The sequence below is a fragment of the Sarcophilus harrisii genome, chromosome 4 (assembly GCF_902635505.1).
Source record: "Sarcophilus harrisii chromosome 4, mSarHar1.11, whole genome shotgun sequence".
Classification (NCBI taxonomy): domain Eukaryota; kingdom Metazoa; phylum Chordata; class Mammalia; order Dasyuromorphia; family Dasyuridae; genus Sarcophilus; species Sarcophilus harrisii.
The window spans coordinates 53,091,171-53,113,124 of record NC_045429.1 but is presented as its reverse complement, the minus strand read 5'-3'; the positions used below and the strand labels follow the sequence as shown (position 1 = coordinate 53,113,124).

The window sequence follows — 21,954 nt, the reverse complement described above, 5'->3', positions numbered from 1 at the left end:
AATAAAACACAATATAACATGTAATATAGCATATTATAAAACAGAGAATGTAATATAATATTGTGTAACATAATATAAATGAAATTTATATCAATAACTCATTTTTATATTATTTTGTATTTGTGAAAGACTACATATTTTCCCCATTTGATTCTGGCGCTCTCAATAACAATGAGAACTTTATATTTATTATTTCTTTAGAATGTATAATATCTATGTGAGAATGATTCTATTGCTGTTTTAATAACCATAATCATAATGATAATAACTAGAATTAGATAGTGCTTTAAGGTTTATAAAGCACTTAATAAATGTTATCTTATTTGATCCTCACACAACAACTCTGGAAAATTAGGCTACATACCCATTTTATAGTACATGAAACAGGCAGATAAGATGAAGTAATCTGACCAGAGCCACACAGCTGATAATCGAGGCTAGATTGAGCTCAATATTTTCTGACTCCAAATCTAGTGTCTAACCTACTAGTAATTTCTTTTAAAAATTAGGAAACTGGGGGGCAGCTAGATGATGCAGTGGATAGAGCCCAACCCCAATCTGGCCTCAGGCATTTAACACTTTCTAGCTGTGTGACTTTGGATAAGTCACAACCTCAATTGCCTCACTAAAATAAAAAAAAAATTAGGAAACTGAGGCTCAGGAATATTAAGTGACTGTTCATGGTCACACAGCTAATTAGCAACTGAAACAAGGACTTCCTGAACCAAGTTTAACTCTTTATTCACTATGTCATGAAATTATAGATTGTTTGTGTATGTGTGTCTTATTATTAGGCTTTAGGAATCACTCATCTGATATACATGACCATAATAAATTTATCCCCAGATGAATCATCCAAGGATAAAAATACTCCCAGTAAGGATGATTACCAGGTTTTTATTTTTATTGAGTAAGAGTAGCTAAGATGAAAATAACCGGGTCACTGGAAAAGAAACTAAGACTAGAGTATCAGTGCAACCCAAATAAAACTGCATCAAGACAAGAAAAAGATAAAAGATAATCATAAGTTACCAGTTATATAGTATGTACTATGTATTAGACAGCATAGTGAACAATTTACAAGTATTATCTCATTTAATTTTCAAAACAAGGATAGGTGCCATTATTATTCCCTTTCCAGAAATTGAGAAAACTGTCAGATTAAGTGACTTACCCAGGGTCATGCAGTTAATGTCTGAAGACAGATTTCTTAAAGAAATTATATTTTTCCAATTACATGTAAAAACAATTTTTAACATTCTTTTTTTTAAATTTAGAGTTCCAAATTCTTTCCCTTCCTCCTTCCCTCCCTGACTTCCTCCCTGTGAAAGCAAGCAATTTGATATAGATTTTACATTTGTAGTCATGCAAAACATATTTCCATATTAGTCACGATGTGAAAGAATACACAGACTAAAAAACCCAAGAAAAATAAAGTAAAAAGTGTATGCTTTGATTTGCATTCAGACTCCATCAGTTCTTTTTCTGGAGGTGGACAGCCTGGAGGTGGACAGCTTTTTTCATCACGAGTTCTTTGAAATTGTCTTGGATCTTTGTATTGCTGAGAATAGATAAATCATCCACAGTTCTTCCTCATACTTTATTGCTATTACCATGTACAATGTTCCCCTGGTTCTGTTCATTTTACTTCACATCAGTTCATGTAAGACTTTCCAGGTTTTTCTGAGCATATCCTGTTCATCATTTCTTATAGCACAATAATATCCCATTATAATCATATGCCACACTTTGTTCATGCATTTCCCAATTTGTGGGCATCCCCTTAGTTTGCAATTCTTTGCAACCACAAAAAAGCTTCTATAAGTAGTTTTTGTACATATAGGTTCCTTTTCTGTTTCCTTTGATCTCTTTAGGATACAGACCTAGTAATGCTATTGCTGGATTAAAGGATATGCACACTTTTAAATACTTTGGGCATAGTTAGTTTCAAATTGCCCTCCAAAATGGTTGGATCAATTCACAACTCTACTAAAATTGCATAGTGTCTCAATTTTCCTATATCTTCTCCAACATTTGTCATTTTTCTTTTGTCATGTTGATCAATTTGATAGATGTGAGGTGATAATTCAGAGTTATTGTAATTTAGAGTATTTTTTAAATTTCTTCATCTAAAAACTCTCAGTTCATATCCTTTGACCATTTATCAATTGGGGAATGACTCATATTCTTACAGATTTTATTCAGTTCTCTATATATTTGAAAAGTGAGGCCTTTATCAGAGAAATATGATGCAAAATTATCCACTGTGCCATCTAGCTGCACCTTTCCTAAAATTTTTTTGTCAAATAATGGGTTTTCATTTGAAAAGCTTGCATCTTTGCATTTATCAAACCCAAGAATATCATGGTCATTTACTACTGTATTGTATAATTAATCTATCCCATTGACGTACTACTTTATTTGTTAGCCAGTATAAGATTGTTTTGTTGCTTACCATTCTGTAAAACAGTTTGCTGTCTGATACTGCTATCACTTTACTTTTCCTTTTTATTAATTCCATTGATATTGTTCTTAAAGATAAATTTTGCTTTGTCTTGTTTTAGCTCTACAAAATAATTTTTAATAGTTTGGTATAGTATTAAATAAGCAAATTAATTTAAGTAGAATTATCATTTTTGTCATGTTGGCTTGGCCTACCCATGAGTAATTAATATTTTTCCAGTTGTTTAGATCTGACTTATTTGTGCGAAAAGTGTTTTGCAATTGTGTTCATATAGTTCTTGGATTTGTCCTGGCAAGTGAGCTCCAAGTATTTCATATTTTCTACAGTTATTTTAAATGAAATTTCTCTCTGTCTCTTCTGACTAGACTTTATTGGTAACACTTAAAAATACTAATGATGTATATGGTTTTATTTTATATCTTGCAACTTTGCTGAAATTGGTAATTATTTCAAATATTTTAAAGTTGATTTTCTAGGATTCTTCAAGAGTATCAACTTATAATTTGCAAAGAGTTGCAGATAGGCAATTTTCTCACCACCTATTCTAATCCTCCAATTTCTTTTTCCTCTCTTATTGCTCTAGCTAGCATTTCTAGTACAATATCGAATAATAGTGGTGATATCCTTGCATCACTCCTGATCTTACTAGAAAGACTTCTAGCTTATCCCCTTTACAAGTAATGCTTGCTCATGGTTTTAAATAGATATTACTCATCATGTTAATGAAAGCTTTATTAATTCCTGTACTTTCTAGTGCTTTTAATAGAAAGGTGTTTTGTACTTTTTCAAAATAAATTCTGTACCTATTGAAATAATAATTTTTTTTTGTTTTGTTATTTATATGGTGACTATGTTGATTTTTTTTTAAAATATTGAACCAGCATTCTTGGTATAACTCACACATAGTCAAAGTGTATGATCTTTATGATATGGTACTATAATCTTTTTGCTAGTTGTGATGACCGCACTAGCACCTAGGATACCTTAGAATCAGCCAGAGTCAGGATAAGCAAAAGTCTTTAGTCTTTATTCTTGGTCTTTAGGGGTAGAAGTGAAGGGGATGGAAGAAGGATCTCCACAACCTCTTTCTTCCTCATCAACCACCAAAGTGACTCTGGTTAGTCTTACTCTTCCTCCTAGTCCCTCCTACAATTCTCTGTATATGCCAATTATTGAGCCAACACAGAATAGTGGGAAGGGCCATTCCCCAAGCACATGCCCATAGAGTATTGTCCAATGGGTAATGAGCCTCAAGTGCTCCAACTGACCTCAGTGCATCCACTCAAGAGTTTCAGCCCTCTACAGCTAGTATTCATTTTAAATTTTTTTTCATCACTTCATTAAGGAAAAGTTTTCTTTCTGTTTTTGCTTTTCCTGATTTAAGTATCAGTATTGTGTGGTTTTTTGTGTGTCATGAAAGAAATTTGGTAGGATTGCTTTGTCTAATTTTTTTTAAAATAAATAGTTTATCTAGTGTTGAAAGTTAATTGTTCTTTAAATGTTTAGTAGAATTCAATTGTGAATCCATCTAGTCCTGAATTTTTTATTTCCAGAGGGAGATCATTTATGTTATGTTTAATCCCTCCCCCTCCAGGGTAGGATTATTTAAATTTCTATTTCCTCTTCTGTTAAAATGAGCAATTTATAATTTTGAAAATATTCATACATCTTACTTAGGTTCTTATATTTCTTGCACATAATTAGGGCAAAATCATGTCTACTAATTGCTTTAATTTCTTCTTCATTGGTAATGAATTAACCTTTTTCATTTTTGATATTGGTGATTTGGTTTCTTTCTTTCTTTTTTAAATCAAAGTAACCAATTCTAATTTCATTAGTTTAGTAGTTTTCTTACTTTCTGTATTATTCATTTATCCTTTGATTTTTAGGATTTCTAATTTGATGTTTATTTGGGATTAAAAATTTTCCCCTAACTTTTTTATTGCATGCTCAGTTCAGTGATCTGATCTTTATTTCATTTTGGGGAGTATTTAGAGACATAAAATCTCCCCTAAGTATTTCTTCAGCTGGTATATTGTCTCATTGTTGTTATTCTTTTTAATGAAATTAATGTTTCTATGATTTGTTCTTTGAATTATTCATTCTTTAGGATTAAATTATTTAATTTCCAATTAATTTTAATCTTTGTTTCTTTGTTTTCAATCCAATCCAATCCAAATTGAACAGCATTTTTATTGCACTATGATCTGAGGATACTTTTTAATATTTCTGCTTTTCTGCATTTGGATGCAATGCTTTTCTGCGATAATACATGGTCAATTTTGTGTAGGTGTCATGTACCACTGAGAAAAAAATATGTTCTTTTCTATTCCCATTCATTTTTGTCCAGAATTCTATCATATCTAAATTTTCTAAAATGCTATTCATCTTCTTAACTTCCTTTATATTTATTTTTGGTTAGCTTCATCTAGTTCTGAGAGAGGAAAGTTCAGGTCTCCCACTACTTTATTTTACTCTATTCCCCCTCAAAAGTCCATTTTGCTTCTGGCCACTACCTTCCCTGATTCACACTACATTTTATCAATCATCTATCTTCTCTAAAGCTCCCTTCCTTGTGATTCCCTGTAGGACAAAATAGATTTCTATACCTATATGAGTGTGCGTGCTATTTCCTCTTTGAGTCAGTTCTGATGAGAATAAGATTCAAGCACTGAAAACCACTCTTATCTTCTCCTCCAGCATAAAAGTTCTTCCTTTCATAGCTTTTTTATTTATTCCATTTAATTCATTCCTTTCTTTCTCTCTTTCTTTCTTATCCCTTCATTTTTTTTCTTAGAAATTATCCCAACATGACTGATTTATGTCTGACCTTTGTCTGTGTATACTTCTAACTTCTCTAATGATAATTTTTTTTTAGAATTATAAGTATCATTTTTCTATATAGTAAAGTAACATTGACTCTGTTATGATTTATCTTTCATGTTTGGATTTTTATATTTTTTCTTAAGTACGGTATTTGATATTTTCTATTTAGCTCTGTTCTTTTCCTCAGAAATGCTTGAAAACTCTATTTCATTACATATCCATTTCTCCCTTTGAAGGATTTTACTCAGTTTTGTTGGGTAGATTCTTCTTGGTTGTCATCCTAGCTCCTTTCCCCTCTGGAATATCATATTAGAAATCCTTTGCTACTTTAAAGTAGAAGTTGCTAAATCTTGTATAATATTGACTGTGGCTCCATAATATTTGATCTTTTTCTTTCTGAATGCTAGCATAATATTTTCTTCTTGACCTTGAAGCTCTGAAATTTCATTATTCCTGGGAGTTTTCATTTTTCACATTATTTTCAGGATATGATCTTTGGCTTCTTTCAATGTCTATTTTACTCTGTCAGATAATAGAGTTTTCCATGATAATTTCTTGTAATGTAATGCATACCCTCTTTTTAAAAAATCATTGCTTCTGATAGTCCAATTATCCTTAAATTCTCTCTCTTAATCTATTTTCCATTTCAATTTTTTTCCCAGTGAGATATTTCATATTTTCTTCTATTTTTTTTCATTTTATGTTGTTGTGTTATTTCTTGATGTCTTGCAGAATCTTTAGCTTTCACTTGCTTAATTCTAATTTTTAAGGAATTATTTTCTTCAATATATTTTTGTACCTCTTTTTCCAGTTGACCAATTCTGCTTTTTAAGGAGTTCTTCAGTGGATTTTTGTGCCCCTTGTATCATTTGACCAATACTGTTTTTTAAGGTTTACTTTTCTTCCATATTTTTTCTGCCTCCTTTACCTACCTACCTTTACCTGTTGATTCTTTTCTCCCCATGATATTTTCATGTCCTTTTCATTTCTTTTCCTATTCCCCCCCATTGCTCTTATTTGATTTTTAAAATTCTTTTTATGTTTTTCCAGGAATCCTTTTTTTAAAAATCTAAATCTTTTTGCCATTAGCTGAATCACATTTACTTTAAAACTTTACATTTAATTCTTTTGACTTTGTCATGTTATTTTGAATTTTTATCTTGTCTTCCCTGTCACCATAGTAACTTTCTATGATCATATTCTTCTTTTGTTGTTTGTTTATTTTTTCTAACTCATTTCTTTATATAACTTTTTTTATAAAAATTGGGTTCTGCTCCTGAAATTCAGAGGGCACTTTCGCAAGTTTCCTACCTTTCTTGTTGATTTTTTCAAAGACTTTCAATGGTTTTGTAGGGTTATGGCTCCCTCAATATGGTGTGATCTAAGGAAAAGTGTGCTCACTGCTCTCCTGGACTCTACTCTGGTCTGTGAGCAACTACAAGCAGCACTTTTCTCTGTTTTGTAACTATGACCATGGCACCTGCATCCCTTCAGCTATGAACAGTAACAAGCCAATACTCCCCTTAACTGTTTGACCATGATCTATAAATGCATTTGGGCAATGTGACAGAATCCTGTACCCAGTGACAGCAAAGGGTTCTCTGTAAACTCCTTTGTTCTCTTCTCCTTTTATGGTCTGTTGGTTGAGAAATCTTGAAGTCATTGCTGCCTCTGATAAACCGCTTCCAAAGACTCCTGCTGTCACTCCAATTAGACTTGTCCTTCTCAGCTTGCAATGGGATCCAAATCTGACTATTTCCCTACTGAAGCAGCCTATTTCTACTGACCTTGTAATTGTCCTGGGTTGGAAAATTGTTTCAGCAGACCTTTTGTTGATTCTGCTGCTTTGAGAATCCATTTTGATATATTATTTTAATTTTTTTGGAATAAAAATTGGGAGAGCTCAGATGAGTTCTTGCTTCTATTTTTACCATTTTGATTCTGCCTATTAAAGTAAAATTTTTGTGGTATATGAATATTATAGAATATTATTGTTCTGTAAGAAATGACCAGCAGGATGATTTCAGAAAGGCCTGGAGAGACTTACATGAATTGATGCTGAGTGAAATGAGCAGGTCCAGAAGATTATTATATACTTCAACAACAATACTATGATGATCAATTCTGATGGATGTGGCCCTCTTCAACAATGAAGATGAGCCAAATCAGTTTCAATAGAGCAGCAATGAACTGAACCAGATACACCCAGAGAAAAACTCTGGGAGATGACTATGAACCATTACATAGAATTCCCAATCCCTCTATTTTTGTCCACCTGCATTTTTGATTTCCTTCACAGACTAATTGTACACTATTTCAAAGTCTGACTCTTTTTATACCGCAAATTAACCATTTGGGCATGTATACATATATTGTATTTAACTTATATTTTAACATATTTAACATGTATTGGTCAACCTGCTATCTGGGGGAAGGGATGGGGGAAGGAAGGAAAAAGTTGGAACAAAAGGATTTGCAACTGTCGATGCTGAAAAATTACCTATGCATATATCTTGTAAATAAAAAGCTATAAAAAATAAAATAAAATAATTGGATCAAAAAAAAGTCAAATTTTAATTCAAATGTTCTTGACTCCAGGTCCAGTGTTCTATTCAGTATGACATCTAAGCCCTGTCTCTTAAAAGGTATACTCAATAAAATAATTCCAATCTCTTAATCAATTTTTTTTGTTTTGAAATGATCTTCATTCTCCTTTATATCTACCCAACCACAGATAAGGTACTGAGTCTTCCATGCCTTAATTTTCCAGTTGCTAGTACTCTGATTATCTTCAGTTTTCCTCATATTTTTATCCACTTGCTTTATCCCAAGGATTAGTTTCTTGTTAGGGATTGGGTCCTTGACTTCATATCCATGACACCTACTCCTCTGCCTTGTTCACAAGAGTAGCTTAGTCAATATTGGTTGCATTAAATGTGCTACAAAATCAGGTTAAAGCACTAGAGATTATTTGAATTCAATTAATGCTTCAAAATAACATGACAAAGTCAAAAAAATTAAATGTAAAGTTTTAAAGTAAATGTAAATCAGTTAAAGGCAAAAAATTTAGAATTTTTAAATTAGATACTTTCTATCTCTGTGACCCTAAGCAAGTCATTTGCATTCTGTTTTCCTTAGTTTCTTTAATATTATTATGGGATATTATTATGGGAATAATAATAGTACCTGTCACATAGGATTACTATGAGAATAAAAGGGAATAATATTTGTAAAAAACTTTGCAAACATTAAAGGATTATATAAATGCAATTGTTAGTAGTAGTACCCAGCCGGTATGTATCAGAAGTAGGACTTGAATCCAAACCTTAATGATTCCTATGCAACTCTCCTATCCACTGTATCATACTACTTTACATTTTGTGTAATAAGAGATTTAAAAATATACTTATACTATATATGTGTATATGTACACATGTATATATGTATGCATATATATTCATGTGTGTATAATTTATTTTTAAAATTTAAAAATATTGAGTTCTAAATTTTCTTGCTCCCTTTAACCTTAATACCACCCACTGAGAAAGTAGACACTATGATACCAAGTATACATGTAATATGATGTAAAATCTATTTCCACTATAAGCCATGTCAAGTAAAGAAAGTGCAAAACCTACACTTCAATTTTCATTCACTTCATTAGTTCTTTCTCTCTGGAGTCGGACAGGATTTTTCATCATGAGTTCTTTAGAATTATCTTGGATCTTTGTATTGAGCAGGGTAGCTATCTTTTGCAGTTGGTCAGCATTACAATGTTGCTATTACTGTGTATAACACACCACCAGTTCTGCACACATCACTCTACATCAATTCATATGGCTTTTTGGGAACATTCTGCTTGTCATTTCTTATAGCACAATAGTATTCCAACACAATTATATACCACAACTTGTTCAGCCATTCCCCAGTTGATGGACATCTCAATTTCCAATTCTTTACTACCACAAAAAGAGCTGCTATAAATACTTATGTACAAATAGGTCTTTTTTCTTTTTCTTTGATCTCTTTCAAATACAGACTTAGTGGTAGCACAGTTGGGTCAAAAAGTGTGCACAGTTTTAGTTCTTTGGTCATAGTTCCAAAATGCTCTCCAAAATGGTTGGACCCAGTTCATAGCTCCACCAATAGTATATTAGAGTAGAATATTTTGGTGTCCCATATTTCCAAATTCCATCAAGTATTTGTCATTTTCCTTTTGTCATATTAGGCCACTTGATATGTGAGAGATGGCAATTCAGAGTTGTTTAAATTGGCATTTCTCTAATATATAGTTATTTAGAGTATTTTTTTTTCATTCAACTAGAGATGGCTTTAGTTTTTTTCTTCTGAAAACTACTTGCTCATATCCTTTGAACATTCATCAGTTGGGGAATGACTTTTGTTTTTATAAATTTGATTTTCTTCCCTACATATTTGAGAAATGAGCTTAATCAGGGAAACTTGCTATAGCATTTTTTGATATTCCTTCATTGTCTGTGGTATCTTGAAGCAAAATGCAGTTTCTTTGATTATTTCTTTTAATTAGATCTATTTTTGCTTTTTTTCTTGTCTGAGACCATGATTGCTACCCCTGGCTTTTTTACTTTAGTTGAAGCATAATAGATTCTTCTCCAGACCCTTATTTTAACTTTCTTTGTGTGTGTTTTTCTGCTTCAAGTGTATTTCTTGTATACAATATATTGTTGGGTTCTGTTTTATACTCCATTCTGCTATCCTTTTCCAATTTATAAGTTCATCCCATTCACATCCACAGTAATTACTAATTGTGCATTTTCCTCCATCCTATTTTCTTCTGTTTATTCTTCTCTATTCTTTAACTCTGTCTCTCCCCCCCTCCCCAGGCCCAGGTTTGTTTTGCTTCTAACTACTGCCTCCTTTTATCCACCTTTCATTTTATCACTCTTCCCCTTTATCTTTTTCCCTTCTCTTCCTGTTGAACAACATAAATTTCTATACCCAATTGAATGTGTGTGTATGTGTACATATCTATGTGTGTTTACCATTTTGAACCAATTTTGATGAGAATGAAGTTCAAGTGTTTTTGCGCCCCATCATTTCCCCTGCCACTGTAAAAATTCTTCCTTGTGTTTAATTTTTATGTGAGATAATTTCCCCCATTCTTCCTTTCCCTTTCCCACTTTTCCCAGGGTATCCTTATTTCTTATCCCTTAGTTTTTTTAGATCCTGCCAACATGTTTGACACATTTCTGTGGCCTTTGTCTATGTAAACTTCTTCTAAGTGCCCTAATAATTATAAAGTTCTTAGTATTTATATGAAGGCTGTTCCCATATAGGAATGTAAACTGTTTAACCCTATTGAGTCTCTTTTGATTTTATTTTTTATTTTTCATTTTTATGTTTCTCTTGTATTCTGTATTTGAATGCCATGTTTTCTATTCTGCCCTGATCTTTTCACTGGGAGTGCTTGAAAGTCCATTATTTCATTAAATAGGTAAGTTTTATCCCTGAAAGATTATACATAGTTTTGCAGAGTAGGGTTTAATTTTTTTGGTTGTCATACCATTCCTCTTGCCTTCAGGAATAACACATTCCAAGATCTCTGTTTCTTTAATGTAGAAGCTGTTAAGTCTTGTCTGATCCTGACTAGGGCTCCATAATATTTGAATTGTTTCTTTTCCCTGCTGCTTGCAATGTTTTATTCTTGTCCTGGGATCTCTAGAATTCATCTATATAATTCCTGGAGTTTTCATTTTGGGTTCTCTTTTAGAAAGTTATTGATATATTCTTTCAGTTTCTTACCTTCTGGATATTATGGAAGTTTTCCTTTATAATTTCTTGAAATATATTGTTTTGGCTCTTTTTTAAAAAAAACTTCATGGCTTTCAAATAATCCAATAATTCTAAAATCATCTCTTCTAGATCAATAGAATAGAGACTTAATTAGGAAGGAGTAGAAGAACTGTCTTGCTATCATGGAGCCCCAAATTATATAAAAATTTTGGTCAACATGAAAGAACAGAATATAGGCTCTGAGATTTATGAAATACTTTTTCACTATCATCCTGTCAAGTAGAAAATAAAAATAATCATTAAGGCAAAGAAGTGGCACAGGAGATAGAATATTGTCCTTGGATTTAGGGTGAAATAAATTCAAATATACCCTTAGACATTTCCTATCTGTATGATTCTCGTCTAGTCACTTAATTACTTTATATTTCAGTTTCCTCCACTGCAAAATGGGATTGATAATTTTGGCTATTGTTTATATAGCAGCTACCATGTACTAGACATATGCTAGATACTTTATAAATGTTACTTTTTAAACATTCTTACAACAACTTTGGAAGGTAAGCACCACTATTGTCCCCATTTTACAGATGAGGACTGAAGCAGACAAAAGTTAAATGATTTACCTGAGTTGCCTCAGCTAGTAAATATTTGAGCCTGGATATAAACACAGTTCTCTCTGATTGTAGCCTTTGAACTGTATCCATTTTGCCCACCTAACTGTCCTGATGCTTCTTTACAGAGCTATTTTAAAGATTAAATGACATACATTATGTAAAGAATATAAAAATTCTGTCTAACACTATTATGTCTCATTTCCCCAGATAACCAACCGAGGAAAGAAGTTAAATGTTTTTCTCGTAACTGTAAAATGCAGAACCAAAACTCAAACCCAGATCTTGGGGCTTCAAGTCCAGAGCAGATTCTATCATGATACTCTGTCTTTCCTAAAGAAATTGAGTTTGAGGTTGCCACTTACAGTTCTGGAATAGAGCTTCCACCAGAGTCCTGGAAGCTTGCTAAGAGTATGGAACAGGAAACTAGGATCAATTGTCTGGCTACTATTATATACCTGTAACACCTGTTATATCCCTATCAGAGGGCTAAGCATGGTGAACTGGGAACTGGATGCCTAATTCCTATTCATATGTCCTAAGAAAAGAATGCCAGACTTGAAGGAATATCCATATAGAGATTCTGGGATCATGATTGAATCATGGCAGACCACATAAGGGCAATGAATTAGGCTGAGTAATATAGTGTTAGGAAAATTCATTCAATCAGTCAATTAATTGTTTATTAACCAATAAACATTGATTAATTATCTACTGTGTGCTAGGCACTGGTTTTAGCACTGAGGATATATAAAGAGGCAAAAAATACCTGCCCTCAAGAATTTACAATCCAATGAAGGAGATAACATATAACTAAATATATCTCACTGTCTCCTGGGCCATTACCATTATGTTGACTTGCATTTTGCCACAAGACTCTGATGACTGAAGGGGAAAGTGAAGTTGTTCTACTTGTACAGCTCTGTCTCATTTAAATCCAACTCACTCAAAAATCATGATGTTACCCTCATGATGTCATTGATCTCTCAGAGAATAAAGGACAAACAATAATGTAAAACAAGCTCTATATAGGATAAATAGGATATAATTAAGAGGGGTTGAGGAATGCACGCAGTAAGAGATGAGATTTTGGTTGAGACTTAAAGGAAGTCAGGAAAGGCAGTTGTTGAGACTGAAGATAATTAAAAACCAGACAGTGATTCACTGGTCAAATTATTCTTCAGAAATATGCTTTGTATCACTCTATATTATTAGTGACTTGACCTACCTCATATAAATAGTCTCATCCTAGACTTATTATGCCTTACTTGTGAGAAGATGTCATATTGGTAGAAGAAGGCAAATACTGGAACTAGAAACATCCAGTCAAGGATGGAGGATTACAATTACAATTACAATGGAGATCAAATATGAGGTTGGACATTTTAGACAAAAATGAAGGAGACTATGAAGAAATATAAGAAAAAATAAAAGTATGCAAATGGTAGAAGCATGCCATTGCATAGTGGAGGAATGATCTAGTGAGCAGAACACTAAGTGTGAGTTCAGGTCTTAGTTTAGCCAGTAACAAGTGGTATGTATAACTCTAAGTTACTTCACTTTGATAGGTCTGCTTTTCCATCCATAAAGTGGGAGAATAACACTTGTCTCATCTAGCTCACAGAATCAAAATGATTGGATGACATAGATATAGAAGCACTTTGAAAAGTCAAATTGCTCTGCAGTAGTAAAGTGGTATCATTATTCATAGAAGCTATACAAGATACAGGCATATAAATTACAAACTCATCAGAATTAGAAAGGACCTCAGAAGTTCTCTAGTCCAAACTATACCTGAAAAAGAATTCCTTTCATAAGAATACAAATAAATGGTTCTGTGATCTTTATTTCAAAACCTCTCATAAAAGAGAACCTGTCTCCAGGGAAGTATCTCCAATTATCAGGAAGTTTTTTCTTACATTCATCTGAAATTTATTTCTCTACTTTTCCCACCCATTCTTCTCATGATACTTGGGCCAAACAGAACAACTTTGATCCCTTTTGCACATAAAATCTCCAATAACAATACTACTAATAATTTACACAACAATTTAAGGTTTGAGAGGAATTTTACTATATGATTTTATTCTTAAAAGAGTCCCATGAGATGCTATTCAGTCTTCACTTTTGAAGAGGACCAATGATATCATGAGGGTGATATCTTCCTCACCCATGGTTTTTATGAATCAGGATATTATGAGACAGATTAGGATTATTTGATGGATTGGATTTAAGTGAGAAGAGTTGTACAAAGTCATCAGCCTCACTCTCTTTTCCAGAGTTATTGAAGTCCAAAAAGACCAGATTTCTTGACTATATATGTAACTAAGGAAGTGTGGACTGGACCGGATCCTTGATATGGTATATTGGTATGAAATTCATGCACACTGGTGGATATTTCACCATATTGTGTTGTGTTCGTCTCATTGAGAATTTTATGGAGGGCACTACAGTTGAATGAGAAAGCCAAAAGATTACAAAAGTAAAAAACAGAATCATCAACTACTTGTTCTCCTTCTCTATGGATTAAGCAAGTAGGCAACTAGGTGGTACAGTAGAAAGAGGTCTGGACTTAAGAGTTAGGAAGACTTGGGTCTCAATTATGGCTTCAAATACTTACTAGTTGTGTGACCCTAAGAAAGTCACATAATCTTTGCTTCAATTTCCTTGTCAGATGGGGGGAAATAATAGCACCCATCACCCAAGATTGTTGGAAGGATCCTATGAGATAATAATTGTAACTTGTTTAGAAAAGTAGGTACTCAGTAAATGCTTGTTTCCTTCCTTTTGGATGCTAGTAATGATATAGTAATATGATATATATTTTTTGGGTAGTTAGGTGGCACAGTGGATAGAGAATGGGATCTGGTGTCAGGAAGACATAAGTTCAAATCCAATGTCAGACACTTAATAGCTGTGTGATCCTGGGCAACTCACTTAACTCTGCCTAAATTACTCATCTATAAAATGAGCTGGAGAAGGAAATGGCAAATCATTCCAGTACCTTTGCCAAGAAAAACCCAATGGGTTCATGAAGAGTCAGATATGACTGAAATGACTGAACAGCATGATATATTTATGAATGCACAACACCTATTGGGAGTTAGCATGGTGCAGGACAAAGAGGGTTGATTTTTTAGCAGGGAAACTGGGTTCAAGTTCTTCACTTTCTCTTAAAATATATTTGATTTGGGCAAGTCATTTAGCTATTTATTATATGACTCTGCTTCTACCCTATAAAATGAAAGGCCATTTTTCAGGCTCTTTTCTGAGCTCAAAATCTATCACTTTATTGTTGGAGCAAGTGGAACCATTGGCTTTGGGCATCAATAGACTCCCATCTATTTCCTAATTAAGGTATCATCTCAGGTCTCTCTGCCTTACACAAGAATTTGTGAGCTAATTATCTTGCTAAAATTGATGACTCCCCCTAGTGGAACACAGACATATGAACCTAAAATAAGTTATACCTCAGGGGACACAAACAAGTTAATTTCACCAATACCCACCAGCCAAATTCTCTTGTCCTAAGCATGCAAAGTCCTGACATCATGCAAAAAGCCAAGATGAGGCAAAGCAGTGACAGCTTTGCTTCTTGAAGTCTTGCCACATACTAAACACCACAAATGTAGTCTAGACTTAGGGTCAGGCCACTAGACAGACTAATCCCAGAAAGTCAGGAAGTCAGATATACAGAAATAATTAACAGCAATGGGGTTGTGCCAAAACAGATTCTCCTCTGGTACAAGAGACCACTGAAAGCCTAAGCAGTGGTTCTCAAAGTATGGTCTAGAGAATCCTGGGGATGTCTGAAACCCTTTTAGATGGTCTACAAATTCAAAAATTGTTTTTATTTCCAATATGGTAAATGTCTATAAATATAATCTAGATAAACAAAAATGCTTTGGAGAGATCCTCAATAATTTAATAGGATAAAGATACTGAAAACAAAAGTTTGAGAACCACTGGCCTAAGGGTTCATACAAACAAGTACTTTACTAAAAATCTTCTACTCAATTACCCTCCCAGGTAAAAACAGCCTGTAAGACAAAATAATCTTTATTTTCTCCTTGCCCAAAGAAAGGGCGCTGGACCAGATCTCCATTATCTCAAGAGGACTTATATACCACTTTAAAAAATGGAGATGGTGAGGAGAAAGTTATTCTCTGACCCTCAATTAATAATAGTATTGAAGGCAGTGGTACCCAGCTTATAGGGAACAGTTTGGATAACATCACCAGCACCCAGATAAGGAGAGCAATGTTGGTCCTTGGCTTGTGGACCAGAAAGCTCTGATGCAAATGGGGCCATTTGGGTTGACTCTCTCTTTCTCTTCCATAACTGTTATGAGTCAGGACATCGTGAGAAATAGGGCTATTTGATGGATTGGCCTGAAACTCAGCCGTGAGCCTTTTGGGCAAAGAGATATAACCACTGTTCTAGTTATGGCACAAATAGGAAGCTCCTGAGATCTCAGGGAATCTTATGAACTGCCTTTTTTTTTTTTTTTTTTTTTTAACCAGGAGCTTATCAAGTTGATTATTAATTCTTGTTTTTATAGAGCTTTAACTACTAAAAAATACTTTATTAACATTGTCTTATTTACTCCTCAAAGAGAATTATGGTATGAAAAAATATCACTATTTTTATATAGGAGGAGACCTATTATGTTCTAGGCACTAGGGATGCAACTCTTCTATTAAGGGAGCTATATCCTACTAGGGGAAAATATTATATTAACATAAATGCACATAAAACAAAAAATACACAGTGAATAGGAAAAATTGACAAATGAGGAGATTGAGAAAGGTATCTCATTGAAGGTAGCACTTGATATAAAAATTGAAGGGAGCTCAGAGCTCCAAGAGGCAAAGGGAAAAAAAGATCTTTTCATTGGGGACAGCTTATGTAAAAGCACTGACTTGGGCAAAGGAATGCCATATAAAGGGTACAATAATAAGTAGTCGGTACCAGGGGCAGGTAGATGAAGCAGTGGATAGAATGCTGGGTTTGGAATCAGGAAGATATGACTTCAAATGTAGCCTTGGATACTTACTAGCTGGGTGACCATGAAGAAGTTGCTTAACTCTATTTACTTCAGTTTCCTCATTTATAAAATAAACTGGAGAAGGAAATGGTGAATCACTTCAGTATTTCCCCCAAGAAAATCCCAAATGGCATCATGAGGAGTTGGACTCCACTAAACAGTAACAAATAAATTTGGTTTGGCTGGAGTTTAGGGTAACTGAGGGAAGCTAATATGTAATCAGTCTGGAAGAATAGACTAGTGAGAGCTAGATTAAGAAGAATTATAAATGTCGAACAGGGCATTTTTTTTTAAACATAAGGGCAAGAAGAAGCCAACAAAACTTCTGGTTGCAAAAGAGTTATGTGACTCTGGCCAAGTCACTTAATTGCTTTGTGCCTCATTTTCCTCATCTGTAAAATGAGGTAATTGCAGTACTTAGAATTCTTAAGTCTTTCAAAAGTGTTCATTGTTTCTATATTGCTGTCATAGTACATTATTTTCCTGGTTCTGCTCACTTCACTCTGCATCAATTAATACAATCTTCCCAAGTTTCTTTGAAACCCTCCTTTTTATTATTTTTATAGTACAACCATGAGTTTTCCTTTCTTTCTTTTTGAGAAGGGTGAGAGGAAGATAAAAATGCTTTTTAATTAAAAACCATTTCAAATGCATGGATTAGATTCCTTCCAACTCTAAATCTATCATCTATGATCATTTGGTTTGGCAGAGCAAAACATCTTAAAAATTATCCTTCAACCAGATACCTTGCTTGAACATGTCAAAATTCTGCAAGCTTCCTTGAAAGAGGACAAAATAGATGTAACATAATTTTGATCATTGACCTGATTATAAATGTCAGCAGAGGCTTTAAAAATGATCTGCTCTGATAAATGTGGAAACGTTTAGAAGAAATGCACATGTTTAACATATATTGGATTACTTGCTGTTTAGGGGAGGGACAAAGTGGAGAAGAAGGGAGAAATTTTTGGAACACAAGTTTTGCAAGGGTGAATGTTGAAAACTATCATTGCATGTATTTAAAAAATAAAAGTGTTATAAAAATAAATAAAAATGGTTTTCTCACCAAAGATGCTTGCCACCATTATGGAGGTGGGCCAGCGCAGGAAGTATTCCCCAATGAAGAATTTCCTAGAGATCCTAAAATCATTAATCTTGTTTTTAGGCGTATTGATTTCATCAATCCCTACCACGGGGCAGACCCTTCTAAATTAAATCTCAGATTACTCAAAATAGTTTGACCTGGTTCTTAACACTGGAAAATGCCTGCCCTATAACATATGTGAAGTTAGATCATGTGAGCCAACAGTAGGAGAATTATCAAGAGATAAGATTTGATGATAATTAAGTGAGACAAAAAAATAAGAAAATAAGAGGGACACATTATGGGAGAGAGGGTTTTTGTTTTGTTTTGTTTTTTGCATTGCAGAAGTCAGAGAAAATTTTATGGGGAGGGGAGATAAGCACGGAACTAGGCTTGAAAGGTTGGGTAAGAGATGGCTAAACAGAGCAGAAAGGAGGGTTTGCCAAATGAGTCAAATGATATCAGGAAAGTATTTTAGGAGGATTTAAAGCCCCAGGGACCTTAAAGATTTTCTGATTGAAACCTCCTCACGTTAAGTCAAGAAACATTTATTAAGCACCTACTATGTAAAAATATTGTATTAAGTGCTAGGGAAACAGAAAAATAAAGCAGTTCCCCGTTCTCAGGGAGCTCACGTTGTAATGAAGAGTTACAAGAAGACTACATACAAACATGATATAGATAGGATAAAAATGAAGATAATCTTGGAATAAAGGTATTAGCAGTAAGGGAGATCAGGAAAAGCTTCTTGCCGAAGGTAGAATTTTATAGGTGAGAAAACTAAAGCTAAGGCTTGCCAGAGATCTTACATCTTGTAAATCGCTAAATTGAGATTGAAATACGGATCCCCTGATGAGGAACCAGAAATGTTTTCTCCGACGCCATAAGACCTCTTAGTACAAAGATAGGAATAAGCACGAATCGTTTGGAGGATAGGACAGAGAGTAGAACAGTTAAAATGGTGTATTAGGATCCTCCCGGTAGAATATAAGTTTCTAGAGGCTAGGGAATGGTATTCATTTTGTCTCTGAATCTCCAATGAGCAAAGTTTGGATTGAATTGGTTCACGAGACAGGAGTAATGGGAAATAAGATTGGGAAAGTATACTAAAATCCCAGATTGCAATCAGTGCCTTAAATGTCAGAAGTGGGATTTTGTATTGTAGTAACTAGAAGTCATTGATTTCCTTCTTTTTGGACAGGAGAATGAAAAGATAAAAACAGTACTTTGCAATGATTAATGTATTCCTCCACTGAGACATTAAGAAAATAACCTCAGGGTCCAGTCAATACTCCCTCTCCAGGTTGTCGTGTTTTCCACTGTGAGTGAGCTGTGTCTAAGAGCATTTCGTCTTTCGGTTCGCCAGCACCTTATTTAAGATGTGATAGATGGTAAAAGCTTTCAGAAAATTACACGCGAAAAGAGTCTCTCTCTGCAAAAGCCAAAGGCTACTCTACTTTCCTACTGCTTTTAGAAATGGAAACACTTTGAGGGCAGGGGTCGTTTTATTTGTTTGTTTGTTTTTGTTTTTGTCTCTGTAAACAGTCCCACCCCGGTGCCTGGCGCTTTACAAGATTCTGCTCTTGGGGGAGGAGGAGGCGGCAGGGAGCGGGGGAGGGGAGTGGGGTGGGGGAAGAGAAAGCCCTTCTCTGTTCGTTTTCTCAATTAGGCCCTCAGGTCTCCGTCCTGTGAATTTCGCAGGTGAAGCAATTAGGCGATATAAGTGACAAAGCACTCAGGAGCACTCGTAGCCTGCAGAAAGAAGGCTTGGGGAGGCAGTGAGGTTCAGTGGTGAGAACAGTGGCTTTGAAGTCAGAGAATGCGGTTGCACATCTTCCTGTGTGAATTTGAGAAAGTCACTTCAATTCTCTGGGCCCCGATTTCCCCATCTGTAAAATGAAGAAGTTGGACTCCCTGCCCCGGTTCCATGATCCTATGATTCAGCCGCTTGTTCTAGTAATTGTATATGCTCTTGGGAGAGCTTCATTTTTTTTTCCTTTTCCCCCAAGTCCCTGTCACAGGTCAAATACCAGCTGCAACGAATGGCGAAATGCTAGAGTTAGAGAAAATAAATAAATACAATAATTTTTTTATAATAAAATAAAATCAAATAAAAACCACGTTGTTTTTTTTCCCCTTGGGGGTGGGGGGGGGGGAGATGCCACAGAAAGAAAAGGCACCCAAAGCGTCTTGCCACAGCTTGATCCCTCCCCCCTCACTCTTGACCTATGCCGATGCGGTCAGACATCGATTGGTCTCCCAGCTGATAGATTGTACCACTGATGGAGTCTCCACGAATGTGTAAGGAGCTCAACTAGTTGGAGCAGAAAAGCCCAACCCTGAGCTGAAGCCAAGGGCCAGCAGCACCCGCCGCCGCCGCCGCCGCAGCAGCAGCAGCAGGAGCAGCGGCAGCACCAGAGGCGGCAGCAACAGCAGCATGCGCTCTGACTGTCACACACCAGCTGCTGCCGCCACAGCTGCCTGGAACACACTCTGAAGACTCTCCCGACCAGAGCCGGGCTTCTTCCTAATTAATCTCAGCAAGCGGACAGCCCTGTACTCCTAGCGGCTGCCAGGGAATGATGTCTGCTCTTCCCACACCAAGTTGAGGGAGTCCCGCTTTTGCCTACTAGCTGGGAGAAGCAGCACTATTGAGAAGAGGAAAGAAAGAGAGAGGAGAGAGAAAGATGAACTGAAGAGTAAACATGTATGGAAATTACTCTCACTTCATGAAGTTTCCTGCAGGCTTTGGCAGTAAGTATGGCACTTGGACTTGACTTGGACCTTAGTGTGAAAGAATAAGAGACCAGATGAAGGAGGAACGGTTTTTACTTATTTATTTTTGCTCTTAGCCTTCCAGAAAGGAATAATTCACTGGGATGGTTAGAGCAAGTGTACACAGGTGTGTAAGAAAGAAAGCTGAGGTAGAAGGTGTATTGGGTATGTGTGTATGTGTATGTGTAGAGAGAGACAAGAGACAGAGAGAAAGGAGAGGGGGAAGAGGAGGAGGAGAGAGACAGAGAGAGACACAGAGAGATGGAAACAGATAGCTATAAACACAGAGACAGAGAGGCAGAGACAGACAAACACACACACACACACACAGAATATTTTTCATAGAAGTGAGATTGTGTGGTGTGTAGAAAAGATGAGTGAAAGAGTGTTAATGTGAGCCAATATGTGTGAGAATGAGTACAGATACAATAAGAGCATTTATATGGAAGCTAGTGTGCATGGAAGTAGAATAGTTAATAATAAAAGTATGATTACATTCCTCCTATACCACTTAACAGGAAGAAAAGCTATTGTCAAAGGCTTTGAAAATATTAGCTGCATGGAAAGACTTGGTAACAATGATAGAGTTGTTTTCTGGAAAAGTACCATTTTCTACCCATCAGACTGAAGGGCTGGGTATTCTGGAAAAATAACTTAGCATTGTATTTTCTTTCTTTCCTCTCCCATTCTAAAAATCTTGAATATCTATCCTTCTTCCCCCTCCTCCATCATTATACCTGTCATTACCAGAATTTCTACAAGCAACTGTGTGTGTGTGTGTGTGTGTGTGTGTGTGTACACATGTAAAAATCTTATTTTTTGGTAGGAATCATCACCTTGACTGATCAAGTTTTCTATTGAGGAGGCAGCAATATGGGTATAGATTCTCCAATCTATACTCCAAATGTTGGAGACATCCCAAGGCCTTTTGTTCTAGTCTGGAGAAGAGAAGGCTGGGGTTAGGATGAAGTGACAAGAGTCCTCAAACATTTGAAGTGTTGACACATGGAAGAATTATCAATCTTGTTCATGTTGGCCCCAGAAGGCAATCTTAAGAGCAAAGAAGGGAAGTCCAAGAGAAGCAGATTTAGGCTTGATATGTGGAAAAACTTCCCAAACATTAGAACTGTTTCAAAGTGTAATGGGATGTCTAGGTAAGAAAGGGTTTCCCTTCACTTGGGCTCTTCAAGCAAAGACTGGTTGACCTCTTGTCTGGCATGTTATTGAGAGAATTGTTTTTTTTTCTGAGTACTAATTGCATTATGAGAGGTCCTTTTCAACTTCAAGATTTTGTGGAAGACTTTTTTGCACAAAAGGACAATGGGTAGTTAGTTCAGTCCTATTAGTGACAATGATCAAAATGGGTTGTTTAGCA

At 35.1% G+C, this 21,954-nt stretch overlaps 1 protein-coding gene across 2 annotated transcripts in view; it reads left to right on the top strand.

The window, feature by feature from the left end:
• The window catches only part of RXRG (retinoid X receptor gamma), a 224,968-nt gene that overhangs the window by 121,410 nt on the left and 81,604 nt on the right, over nt 1-21,954 (top strand). Inside the window, exon 1 of one of the 2 annotated variants that reach the window (XM_012547621.2) lies at nt 20,045-20,558. The exons of the other annotated variant lie outside the window; for it this stretch is intronic. Coding sequence (XP_012403075.1) covers nt 20,510-20,558 — 49 coding nt within the window. The 5' untranslated portion in view covers nt 20,045-20,509. Of the gene's footprint in view, nt 1-20,044; nt 20,559-21,954 lie in introns of those variants that run through there. 2 annotated transcript variants of the gene reach the window in all.